Source organism: Alosa pseudoharengus, unplaced genomic scaffold, assembly GCF_046254945.1.
Source record: "Alosa pseudoharengus isolate Yale_2024_CS ecotype anadromous, Long Island Sound unplaced genomic scaffold, YU_APseudo_1.1 YU_APseudo_1.1_scf_12, whole genome shotgun sequence".
NCBI classification, from domain to species: domain Eukaryota; kingdom Metazoa; phylum Chordata; class Actinopteri; order Clupeiformes; family Clupeidae; genus Alosa; species Alosa pseudoharengus.
The window spans coordinates 34,615,332-34,629,030 of NW_027468587.1; the positions used below are offsets into that span (position 1 = coordinate 34,615,332).

The window sequence follows — 13,699 nt, forward strand, 5'->3', positions numbered from 1 at the left end:
CACACACACACACACACACACACACACACACACACAAACATGCACCATGTGCACATACACGCACACACACACAAACACAGTGAGTCACGTGTCAGCAAGAGCACAGTCAAACAGCACCATTGTTGAAATGCAATGTATTGACAGTGGCCAAAGTAAATGGGACGTGTGGTTCATTAGTGGTGCATTACCAGTGACAGATGAGGTTGTGTGGCGATGTGCGGGTGAGCAGCATGTGTCTACATGACTCATTGTGTGTGTGTGAGCATCTGTGCGCGCTCGGTGCATGCCAATGAGAACGCTTGACTGACCGGTGATGGTGTACGGGTAGAAGTTCCAGGCTGTCTCGGTCACGTAGAACAGCCGTGGGATGAACCTCCTCATCCAGTCTGGCAGCTTACTGGACAGGGGGGCATGGTGGCAGTGAGGGGGAGAAATGCGGAGTTTTTACGTCCATTATTGCAAAAGGGTTTGGACAAAACTGTCTTCAAAATACCAAAACACAAACATTTTAGCTGATGACACATGGGTGGACTGAACAATATCCCTGGGCAACCACATAACTGCTTCTCTGAGTTCTGATTAGATGATCATGAAAATTTGACTACTGATGATTAAAAATCTCCAGAAAAATAAGCGAGACCTAATATCAATGGAATGTGAGGTTACCTCAGGATCATAGCCCTGCAGCCCTATCAACTGCTTAACAGTAGCTGTAGCATCAACAGTAGCAGTAGCTATAGTAGCAGTAGTAGCTCTAAGAGTATTTTAAAGGTGGACACAGCAGGTGACCTGAAGGGGGAAGGGGCACTGGGACAGTGACAAGAGAATAGATGGGAGAAGATAAGCCATTATGTTGTGGAGGACAAGGGCCAGGACACCTCTGGAGGTGTGTCCACATGCCCTTTACATTAGAGGACGCAGGCAAGAGAGCACGTGATAACAAAGTATGCCTTTTGAGATAAGACAAGGCAGGAGTGGAGCTGTTTACTCTCCCTGCCTGACCTGTCAGACGGAGGCGTGATGGAGGGATGCAGAGATAGATGGAGAGAAAGATGAATGGATGGAGTGATGGTGAGCAAATAGAACAAAAAGCATATGCTTAGATAAATGGCAAGGAGGGTGTGCATTAAGATAGCGACCACACATGGACACACACACACACACACCTTTCCTAGACTGCCTCTAACCCAACCAGGGTTTAAATATCTTTCTGAGGTGGAAAATGCTCCATACCTTTAGGGCATGAAGAGACAAGCATTAGTCAAGCCTGGTAATTGAGCCAGTCAAGGTCATTAATGGATCCCCGGGACCCCTGGTGGGGCTGGTTAACAGGATGGAGGGATGAGAGACGAATGGTAAATATCTAAGGAGGAGCAGAAAGGGGGAGAGGAGGAGGAGGAGGAGGAGAAGAGCAGTGAGGAGGCCTTGGACAGAGAGAGCAGTAGAGACATGCAGTAGAGTCAGGATGTCAGGGGGGTGCGGCGTCTACATGGCACAAAGCAAACGATCGAAAGAGCAACACAAACAGCAAATTACTGGTAGAGGGAGACTTTGGAGAAAATGTAGTAGCTGGCGGCAACATCAGGTATGAAACACTAGACACGGCACATAATACCAAAAACACTCCAAGGGATTGACAACAACACAGATGAATTTTCTGGAATGAGGGTGGAGGCAGCAGGCAATAAAAGAAGGGGAATTCTAGCAGACCGCAGCACAGATACAAGTAGCCAGAATAATGAGGACATAGAGAAAGGGCAGTCACTGTCCACGCACAGGGAAGGTCAGGGGATTACACATGTAACCTATAGGGACAGACATGTTTACAGGCTGGTCAATACTGGTGTCAGAAGTGGGATCACTGGCGGCTGTGTGTGGCCTCACCTGGTGAGGTAGATGCGCTTCTCGGTCACCTGGCCCGCGCCGTGCTCGGGGTGCGTGTCGGGCTCGTTGCGGAGCACCTCCACCCCCTCCCCGCCCCCGCTCTGCTCACTGCTGTGTTTGCTGATCATATAAAGCTGACCAATCTTATACTGAGGGAGAGAGATAGAGAGAGATAGAGAGAGAGGCAGAGGGAGGGAGAGTGGTGGTGGGTGGGGGAGAGCGAGTGTGAGAAAGTCAAAAGTTAAGTAAGAGAGATTGCAAGCAGAAAAGGGAGGTCAAACTTAATCACCTTCGCGCTGTTGCCAGGCCCAATGTTCTCTTTAGTGGTGTTATTTTTGTTTGTTATAATCCAAGTGTTTAGCCATACATTTTCAGTAAATATGCTTATTAAGACAGCCTCCTTCTCATAAGGGATTAAGACCACAAACTTATTTTCATTCACAATGAGATTAAGAAACCAATCTGTTTTTCCCAAACATTGCTTATTTTTCAAAAGAAACGCACAAGCATATTTTCTTCTAGGAGTGAATCGGGCCTATTTTGTATTAATAGAAGTAAGCAACACAGTTTTCAGTATTTGGATGTAAAATCATTGCTTATTAAAGTTGTATGGTTTGTTTCATTTTTGGATCAACGGGACATTTTTCTAGGATGCAGAAGTGCTGAAGTAGTCATTACTCAAAGTCAAAGAGGGGTAAGTGCTGGCAATGAAAACACAGTCATCTGTTGAGTGACAGCAAAAAAATCACACAATTTGCATAATGTTCAGAAGACAAATTGGGAGTACATTTCCTAGCCCCGATGGGAACCCAATGATCATGGCTAAAGACAACTCAGACACAGCTCAACACAGCTCAACTCCGGGCCTAGTGTGAGTGCTGAGTAAATGTGTTACCTGCAGCTATATTTAGTACTGGTTATTAAAAACAGGTAGCACACATACTGTACTGTGGTAGTGGAGGATGCAATGGAAGAGGCAATCCTTTTCAACAAAATCACCCTTTATACTTTAGAGCTCAGCTGAGGGAAATCCCCTTTGTTGTTTTCTTCAATGTTTACATTTGAAAGTCTTTGTATGCAGTGGACTTAGAGGAGGTAACCAGTTTGACTTGTTGTTTTTTTGTTTGTTGAGAAAAATAGATAATTGTTTGGGGACACACACACACACACACACACAAACACAAAGATATAGTAACATGGCTGTTCTCGCAGGCAATAGGAACATTGTCAGAACCCTACAGTTTCACTGACTGGTTAATAATTCGGAGCCTCAGCTGGTTATTAGATACACTACAGTGGTGGTTCATTACTGTAATTAACAGTGCTTGTCAGACACCAACACTAAAAACTATTTACAGTGAACTGTGATCAAACCATGAAATTGTGAACACTTCCCTCACAACAAGAACCACTCTCGACTTTCTTTTCATCACACAGAGTATTTCCTGTGGAAATCATGATCTAACTTAACCACCAAGTGTGCTGTGACATGTAAATAGACCAATCTATGGTTTCGCAGTACTGTGGACTTGTGCCATAGTCCAGGGTGATCAGGGGACACCTTCTTGACATCGACAGAGGAGCAGCCACTTCACCCTGAGTTGATACCACACTCTTTTCACATCGTGTGGACACTTACAGTCTACCAACAGACCACGGCAAATACAACCATACACAAAAGCCAACACAACTTCCACTGTGTTCACTTACCTCGTCTACTGTCAGAGGCATACATATTCTGTACTCCTTCGTCAGCATTGTGAATGAAGTGCTTGATGGCTATCTGTTGGATTGACTGTCTTCCTGCTAAGCTTCCTATCTCTCTTTCTGTCAGTATATCCTATGCTGTATGTATGGTGAACTGAAACATGTTTTAATACAATCTCAAAAAGATTGCACTGACTTCCACTTCTCTTCTCTTTTTCTTTCACTCTCTCGCTCTGTCACGTTCTTTCTCTCTCTCTCTCGCGCTCTCTCTTTTTCTGCTGATGTCAGTTGCCCTTTGGGTCTTGTACTGCTCTCTCAGTCAATGTGTATCCACAGAACTATTTTTATGTTCTCCCTGACTCTTTTCTCTGGTGTCTCTCATTAATCTCTGCACTCCTTCAGTCAACACTCTGCTCTGTCCTTCACCTTCATTGCCAGCTCTTATTTGCCTTTGTCTTTAGCAGGCAACTGTCGCCAGAGTGAAACTATGTCTGCTTGTCTTTCCTTTTTTCTTTCTTTCTCTTTGTCTTCCCCCCTTCGCTACCGGCTGTTTCCATGTGTAACTGTGCCGTCGTGTTGTGGAAGGTGCCCCTCCCTTTCCCGTCTGTGATTTTACCTCTTGCCTTCAGGTCTCGGTGAATTCCTTCTCTCCGCTTATCTCTCTCTTCTCTCCTCCCCCCCTCCTCCCGCTGCACTCCCTCCTTCTTTCCCCTCCTCCTGTCTGCCCACCTCTTCTCCTCCTCCTCTCTCCCTCACCTGTGGGCTCACACTCCCATGCTCTCACTAAATCTCGCTAATCTCTCCCACTTTCTGGCACAGTCACACACACACACACACACACACACACACACACACCCGTGCTGACACACACTGTATCATGCTTTCTCTCTCTCTCTCTCAACCCCCCCCCCCACACCTCTCCTTAGGTTTCTGATTAACTTGATACTCACTACTCACATAGCTATGCAGATCATTCGGGAAATTAAAAAAAAAAACAAACACCTGATTTACATGAGGTGGAAATCAGCTCAGTAATGCATCTGTGAAACTAGTGTGAAGAAGATACACACGTAAACGGAATCTAGGTCATCAAAGATAGTTTCAGACTCTTGCTGTGCCAGGGAGTTTTATGGTTACTTTAAAGCTACAGGGGGCCTTAAAATGGACGACTTGGAAGGTTGGGTTCAGGCACCAGATTAAATATTACCGCAGATACAGTGGGAGCTGGGGGACAATTAATAGCTACATAATGCTAAGCCTGTGGACTAAAACTCCAATTACGACACACCTGTGCTCATTAAGCTTCCCAGTACCACCAAATTACAATTGCACAGTTGTGCCTAATATTGCACCACTAGTGCAGCAGGGCCCTGGAAAGAACAACCATTTCAAATGGATGTCAGAGAATGGTTGTGAATGGTGAATAAAGAAATGTGGTCTTTTTAAAAACACAAAGGGGTTCCATATGTCTGAAATGACTCCTCTTTATGGGCTTTTAAAAGTGTCTGATAAGCTGAAAATGGCTAGCCTGGTGCTGCCCGCATATTGCTCCCGGCTCCGTTTGCGCTGGGATAGTGTGGAACTGCTGTGCGCAAGACGAATCGATGGGCCATTCTGAAGGGCCCACCAATCAGTGACCAGTGGGGGTGGCTAAGTGTGATGACATTTAAATGAAGCATTTGTTTGAAATGTAGTCACAATAACGGAGGAGGTGGTAGGTTACTCAACGGTAGCGAACTGCAAAGAGTCTAAGCTGGAGCGAAAAGAATGTGTATTGTTATTCATCGACAGCCTTAAAAACAGCCATACCAATCAGTGTGCATCATTGCTGATATATCAATGTAGGAAGTATACCAGTCCCATGATAGTCAATGTGGATTGGTTAAAGGCTGTTTCAATCTTTTCAAAATGACAATAACCTGAAGTCTATGTCCATTAGGTAGTGACAACTGGACACAATGCTCAATGGAGCAAACATAGACCCTATCCACAGAGTCATTGGCATGGACATGCTTCTTACCTCATACAAACTTTTCTATGCCCTCAATTGGCCAGTTTCATAACTGTCCAGCCTTTACTTGTGTTTGTTGTTTTGCCAGTGGCATTCCATGTTTCAAACACAGTGGACATCAATGCGAGACTTCTCATGATACCTATCCTGGTTTACTGCACTCACGGTGATGCAGCTAACTTGAAAACACCTGGGAACCCTCGATAGTCCCTGCGTGAATCATGTGATGTGGCTGCCAAAGCCTGCAGGAACGCCTGCGCTCCAGGAAAGCAACTGTGCTGACCTCGCCAGAGGGCTCGCGCTTTGATCAGACACCACGAGAGCCCTCACCACCAGTATCAGTGTGTGACAGTACAGGCTCCAAGGTTTTCCAATCAAGACACCCTGCTCTTGTAGCTTTGAGACAATAATGAGTGCTCTATGTACCACCATAAAATGCATTCGAGATATGAGTGTGTTAAGTAATACTGCACATCTCCTCATACACTGAAGATAAAAAAGGGCCATTTACACATGGGTCCCTAAAAAAAGCTGTGTGTGTGTGTGTTAGCTCTGTTTGAAAAAAAGAAGTGTCTTCAAGCAAAGCTGCATATTCCTCCAAGATATTGTGTAATCTCCTGTGATCCAGGCCGTAATCAGCGGAGAGTGTTTCCTATTTAAAGCGTGGGCTGGCAGCCATGGGCAGGGAGAGCGAACACTTACATTTCATGGCTGGTCTTCCAGTCAGCAGGTCACCGCGCCAGACACTTAGCGTCCAGGGAGAGATGCCTCTGCCTCTGCCTCTGCGCTGCCCTGTCTCACTCAGGGCTGCCTAACAGCTCCCATACTTTTAACTAATTATGTGAACTCAGACTCATATGGGCTATATCTGGGTGACAAAAATGGCTTCTTTATGAGGACAGACAGAGAATTGCATGGATTTCAGTCTGGTCACAGTAAAATGGTTTTAAATCCCTCTAGGAAAAAAAAGCGTGGGGGGTTGAGAGGCTATACAGTAAGTAATGTTGGCTAATTTCCATAATGCTTGTTGTGGGGGATCGTTGGTTGGCTTGCGGCATTGATTGGCCAGCCCTTTTAATTGATATATCCACGGAGGACTAGCCCGCAAAGGGAGAGAGCTAAATTCCCTCATGAACCGGATGGAGAAGAGCATTCACTTATTTCCATCGACTCCCCATCTCTCGCTGTCAAGGCAGACCCAGATACTGCGACTTTGCTGGGGAGATGGGCTAGGCTGTGTAGGCTATTTTAGGTCATACAATTTCAAAATATAACACACCATCATCAACCATGGCAAGTGTCTATGACAACCTGTGAAATCCAAATATTGTTCGCATTGATCGTGGAGATTTCTCCAACAGGACACAACAGACTCAGATGGATCATATTCAGCATTCAGTCAAAACTGGGCTATGGAGTCTCTTCTCTTCTTATCAAACTAGAGGCCAGTCAAGTCGCTGCAATCTCCGAGCTGCAAAAAGAATAATTCATACCATTCATATTCATAGCCTATTTTAAAATGCAGCCATTACATTGTTTGATTTGTGTTCTCCAATCAATTATACATGTTGCATAAGAAAGGCGTACTTTGGTGTTGCTTGCATTTGCACACAAATCGATTTTGTATTCTGTGGTTTGCAATGACAAGGAATACTGTAGTTAAATTTGTGTGTTTTCAGATGCACAGAGATGCACTGAAGAAGCTATGCGGAGGCCATAAGTATGCTTACTGGCGGTCTATTAATTGTTTTTTTAATGGGGAACGTGGTTAAGCATTTCCATTAAAAAACTGTTGGCAGTTCACCAAAAGTCATAAGTATGATGATCAATAAACGTGAATAGTAAGTGAATGAGCTCTATGTGATTGGTAAGATTTGCAGCTGCTGTTGAGATGGTGATGTTTCCTCATTTTTGAGTGAAGGTGCAGTTTGTTTTCTCATTTTTGACTGAAGGTGCAGGTTGCTACTCTGGCGAAAGACTTAATATTGCAGCTCAACAGCTATCCAAAAATCTACACCTCTCCTTTCCAAGCCCCTAAAGCTTGATTTGATGGTGATTGGATGGTGTTCTTTATGGCGCGGTCCACGGCACCATGTTTGTTTCCCATTTACAGCACCTGGATGGTGCATGAACACTGGAGTTATTTGAGCACACACACACTGAGGAGCAATTTGCAAATATATATATAATATATATATAAATGTGTTGGATTAGAGTTGTGGACTGAGATGTTACAACTTTCCTGTTCTCCAGTGTTATTTTCACAATGGATTCATCATAGCTGGTCAGGTCATGCTCGCTCACACTGGTGTCTAAAGGATGGCCTTTTGCTCTAGTCAGTTTTGTCTGTATTCTGTGTAGACACTGCCAATGGACCTCATCATTAAAGTGAAAATGACTCATCCAAAATAAATCATCCTAAAATCACAGACATACCATGCCCCCAACCTAACTCAATCAATCTGTTCTCATAGTCATGAATAATGAATAGGAGTTTTGCTTTATCAAGTCATATCAAAGTGTGTGTGTGTGTGTGTGTGTGTGTGTGTGTGTGTGTGTGTGTGTGTGTGTGTGTGTGTGCGTGTGTGTGTGTGTGTGTGCGTGTGCGAGAGAGAGAGAGTGTGAATGTGTGTGTGTGTGTGAGAGAGAGGTCTAGTGTAGTGTTTGAGAATTAGCTCAGAGGAAAACAGATGAGCAAACAGAGATAGTCAAACAATTCGAATCAGAATCAGATTGGGGTTAATGCACACACACACACACACACACACACACACACACAAAGTGAGAATGCAGGCACATTCAACCCCCATAACATGTTCTTTAAAATAGCCTTTTCCACATGTATTTCACGTTGGTATTGCAACTGCCAGTCCCCATGTGTCCAATGAAAGTCAATGGTGTGTGGAAGAGTGATAGAGCAGATGGGAGGGGTAAATTGATTGATGAATACAAATGAAGATTAATGCATACAGGAAGTAGATAAAACAGAACTGACACTACACACTTCTTCAGATCTGAAGATTTAACCACGTTTTATGCAAACTGACTTGCCTGTGATAGCTGGAGTTATTAATAGAGAGGGCCACTACTTGGACTAAATGTCGATTATGATCCAGATATGGATTGCTCCATATCTGGTTTGTCAAGAAAACTGAATACATGTGTGAGAATCTGCATGTCTATCTGTACAGACTGTGAGAGTGTATTGGACAGTCTGTAAGTGGTTTTGTTATGTTTTCCCTAATGTTTAATGCACGAAATTGGCGATTCCCATCGCTCTTCATAAGACACAAACAAACACACACAGGCGCCCTAGCACTGCCCAAACTACACGGCAACCAACAGGCACCGATTAATGATCACTGAGGAGCAACTGGCGAATCTATGTCCATTAAGCTGGTGAGGCTTTCTGCTTTCCATCAATAGCGTCATCTGATCATTCCATACTCACGTGATTACCTATTGGTTTATTAACGTGACATTACAATTTATTTTCTGTAAAATAAAAAAAATATATTGTCTTCCTTTTTACATGTTTTGTCTTTTGGTAAGTGAGAGGGGCAAGAATGTCTGCAAAAGATAGAGTCGACAGAGTAAGCTTAACTGTTATTTTTTTCTGAATTGATTCCAGTAGTTTGAAAATCCAATGCGCACACAAGCTACAGGACACACACGCACACTCACTGGTCCTCCTGGTTAACTGGACACTGTCTCAGCAACTGCGGCACAGGATGATGCTACACACGACATACCTCATACACCCCATGCATAGGCTACTCTTCCTCAAGAACCTATGGCTTGTCCTGACACACACATGCAGCCACGGAGAGACGCGTAGCATAGCCTATGCGTTAAATGAACACACTGACACTCACATGTTGTCGGGTCGACAGCTAGCGTACAGGCGCACACCTCCGTTTTGCTGCTAGGAGAAGCAGAAACAGCGGTACGATGCTGGAGAAACGCAGAATGGGAGGGGTGCTGTGGACATGCAGTCGGAGGGAGGGGGTTCAAGCGCAATAGAGGGTTGAGTGGTTCTAGTAAATATTTATATTGCATTATGATACGCAAGAGTGCGTGAGGGGAGGGAGGATGAGGAGCAGGAGAAAAGAAGAAAGAAAAGGAGTGTGTTATTAATATTATTCCACATCGCTAAGTTTAGCATTCAACACGTGTCGCCGGTGAGAGAGAGAGAGAGGACCAGAGAGTGAGGGAGGAGGGAGAGAGAGGGGTTGACGGTTGCTAGGTGACGGGGAGCATATACTGAATTTTAACAAAAGAACAGGGAAGAGGGAGAGGGAGAGAGAGCGAAAGAAGGGAGAAAGGGAGGGAGTGATAGGTAGCGAGAGAGAGAGAGCTAGAGAAACTGAATACATGTTGGATATCCATGTACATGTATTTCTGGGGGAACAACCAGTAAAGCAAGGATACCTCAAAAGAAATGATGTGAAAAGAATGGAGAGACGAAGGGAGAGAGGGGGGACAGGCTCGTGAAAAACAGTAAGTATATCTTTAATGAATGTTGCGCTTTGAGGAGATGTTTGGATATCTCTCGAGATGGGCAGACGCAGTCGTGCGGAGCGGGGAAATGTGTCATTGACAGTGCGGGTAAGGTTCCGGGTGGCGGTGTTTGATGCGCTATATGTTGGAAAGATGGATGGCAGTAGATAGAGAGGTGGAAACGGCCGGTGCACGGGGCTTTGACCCCTCTGTCATTGCTTCGCTAGCACTAATATCGGACACTGGGGTTTTCACACATCATGAAACAAACATTATTTTCCATAGGCTTTTATTCTTCCTCACGCACTCATACAAACGTTTACAGTAGCCTACATGTGGATACACACACACACACACACACTGACTCTCACACAAACATAGGCAAGATAGCGCGCGCACACACACCGCACAGAGAGGGACACTATAGTCGCGAGCTCAATTAGTGAATTCAGGAAAACAGCATCTGTTTGTCAATGGAATATTTAAACCCATTTAAAATGCTGCCCCGTCTTTCATCGGTACTGCAAGTATCGTTGGTATGCGCTGTCTCCCTATGCCGTTTCACTTGTGTGTGTTACTGCGGATTTATCAATATAAGTGAACAGAGCTATTGATGAAGCACACACTTCACACGGTATAGCATGCATTTGCGCCTCTGTGTGTCTTCGTGCAGTTTGGATTGAGCTTTTGGTTAGCCTGTCCATCATGTCAAGTACATCTATTTTTGTCTGAGTATGTATTTATGTATGAAAAGGTGGAGAATTCAGAGTAACACGGGTTTTCTCTGCTAATTCAGTCATCATCGTATTTAGGGAACTACACAAATTCAACAGGGACCGTTTTTCGTGTACAACTCATCAAATTGTATTCCTCATGTTGTTCACATGCAACTGAGATCAAATAATTATTCCCTAGATTGGTTTTAGTCAGCCTCTAGACATGCAGTGCTCTCACAAGCATTGTGTTGAGATTGCATCGTCATTTTGCTCAACTTCGCCCAGTGGTATTTGCACCAAGTTGCTGTATGTTAGAGCCCTGGCTGACATGGAAAGAAAACATCCTCAGGCCCAAGAGGGCATTGAGCCTATGGACTTGTTACTGCACTGAAAGGGAGCTATCTGACCCACATGACAAGCATGGTGAACCTGCTGCAGTCTCTCTTTTTCATTTGGAGCATACAGTGATGATCAGGGACTAACAAAAGCTCTGGGTGAAGTGCTGCTGTGCTTTGAGGTTTTTTGGGGTTGGTTCAACTTCATGGACCCCTCAGCAAAGGCTGAAGCATTGCCCTGATTTGACATGGGAGTAAATAACTGCTGTCGTTAGGGCTGCTTAAATCCTTCCAGTGTAAGGCTGTGACTCACGTCTCGCTTTTCTGAAACAAGACTGTTTTTTCTTCTAAGCTTTTTCTGTCTTCCATTCCCCCGTGCTTGTTTCGTATCAGTGTCTTATTAATCTTATTGATTTTTTTTTTTTAAAACATCAAACATTCTTCCTAATACCATGGACTATACAAATTGAGCTTGGGAATTTCAAATGCAATATGCACACACATGTGTGTGCATACATGAAAATTACACTTACACTGCAGCAGTTTAATGCACAGATTGCACACCTCCAGTGTCAATACAAGCCTGCTCCACCAATCTGTCTTACTGATGCTCTCGAGGCTCTACTGTACCAGCTGAGCCTAGAAACACTAGTGATACAGAGAGAGAGAGAGAGAAAGAGAGAGAGAGAGAGAGGGAAGGGGGGAGTGAAGGAAGGAGAGAGGGAGATAGGATGCTATGTGGAGGTGTGGAGGGAGGTGTAGACAGAGTGTTGTGAAAAGCGGAGGTGTAGAGAGTGAGGGAGTGAGGAGGAGACAGAGGTGTGGAGACGGAGCTGCAGGGGTAGGAAGGGGCGAGAGCAGCACAACTAGATGCCACTGAGATGGAGGCTGAGGAGACAAGTGGGAAGGGGCACCAGAGACTGGCTGGAGAACGGATGGCGTGAGACAGGGGAGATGTACATCACAAACCCGCTAACGGTGTACGAGAGGGCCGACGAAGGACTGATGCGAGGTTAGGGAGGAATGAGAAATGAGAAGGAGGAGGAAGGAGAGAGGGGCTGAGAGATAGGAGGAGACAGAGGGGGGGGAGGAGATGGGGCAGCTGGGATTGAATATCAGAGGGTGAGCATGGTTGGAGGGTTTGATCAGAGAAATGAGAGCAACAAGAGTCAACGTTTGTGTTCCCTCTCCTGCTTCTCTTACAGTTCCCTCATCAATTACGCCGAACGGGTTCTTTTTTAAAACTCACATTTACTGTGTTGCTCTCTCTCTCTGTCTCTCTCTCTCTCTCTCCTCTTGTCTCCCACACTCTCTCACTCCTTTTTTCCCTCGCAGGGTTTTTCTTCTTCCACCCTACACTCCCCCTCCTTCATATTCCACCAGAAGCTCACAACTTTACATCCCTCGTGTTCTCTCCATGCAATCGCTTTTTTCACTCACTCTTTTTCTTGCCTTTTTCCCTGACACTTTTCATCAGTCTCCCTCCTTTCTCTCTCTCTCTCTCTCTCTCTCTCTCTCTCTCTCTCTCTTTCTCCCTGCTCCTGTTTTGAATGTAACATCAGGGATACTTTCATAACGCCCTAAACCAAACTCCCATCATCCTCCTCCCCTGAAGCACCCCCTGTTCACTTAAATGTGACTAATTAAGGTAAAGCTCGTTAACATAGAACATCAATTAGTCTTTAATAAGATCAGAGACTGGTGTTTTAAAGAGATTACAGTGCTCCCCTCTCCTTGTGGTCTCATGTGGTTTGGTCTGGGCCGCATTGATAAACACCACACTCATTCACATTAGCGTATAGTTGCAGTTTTGGAGCTGAGGGTGGAAGAATGTCTAACCACATGGCTGCACACTTACATGGACACACACACACACATACACACACACACTCGCATGCACACACTGGCTGGCAGGATATTTTTGAGCAGAGACATTTTTATTATGATGGAACAAACACTGATGGAATCTATATATGTTTCTTTACTACAGTGAATGATGGTTCCATACAAAACACAAAAAGTTGGTCACATGCAACAGAAAACATTAATATGACTATCTCAGTTATTAGGTTTGCTATGAATCCACCTCCAGCATCAACATTGTCAGCTAAGACAAAGTTCTTCACCACTGCACTGCACTAGCCTCAGTCTGTTCTCTTTGGGGTTTAGTCGTTTGTTATCTAGGAAAACTTGTCAAACATCTGATGTATAGAGGCTGCTACTCTCAATGATGGACAATGATGGACAGAAAATGAATTTGACATGTTGCATGTTGACATGGTCTGCCTCAGGCAGTTACATGAGCAGGTGTGATTATAACAAAGGCTCAAGATGCGTCAAAAACACGGCTCGTACTGGTAGAAAAATACAGTATTGATGACTAGGGTTAGGGTTACTTGACAGGCTAATTCTTTATCATTCAAGGCTCCATATAGGTTCTGTGATGTGCTGCATGCAGACTGAATGTTCATACCATCTGCAGTGTGTGAACTAAATCAAAATCTGCACTAACAGTGGGTGCATTTGGAACACCTTGTCCATGCGAG

General features: G+C 44.7%; 2 protein-coding genes across 3 annotated transcripts in view; one reads left to right on the forward strand and one right to left on the reverse strand.

Moving 5' to 3' along the window:
- Positions 1 to 4,205, reverse strand: part of pitpnc1b (phosphatidylinositol transfer protein cytoplasmic 1b) — an 11,245-nt gene extending 7,040 nt beyond the window's left edge. The window contains exons 1-3 of one of the 2 annotated variants that reach the window (XM_076281037.1): positions 3,595 to 4,205; positions 1,885 to 2,033; positions 309 to 397 (exon numbers count right to left, since the gene is read on the reverse strand). In XM_076281037.1, coding sequence (XP_076137152.1) covers positions 309 to 397; positions 1,885 to 2,033; positions 3,595 to 3,642 — 286 coding nt within the window. In that variant the 5' untranslated portion in view covers positions 3,643 to 4,205. The remainder of the gene's footprint in view (positions 1 to 308; positions 398 to 1,884; positions 2,034 to 3,594) is intronic. The other variant, XM_076281038.1, reaches the window with a different exon arrangement.
- A 7,818-nt stretch (positions 4,206 to 12,023) lies between these two features.
- The window catches only part of grin2db (glutamate receptor, ionotropic, N-methyl D-aspartate 2D, b), a 38,359-nt gene continuing 36,683 nt past the window's right edge, over positions 12,024 to 13,699 (forward strand). The window contains exon 1 of the mRNA XM_076281304.1: positions 12,024 to 12,165. Coding sequence (XP_076137419.1) covers positions 12,024 to 12,165 — 142 coding nt within the window. The remainder of the gene's footprint in view (positions 12,166 to 13,699) is intronic.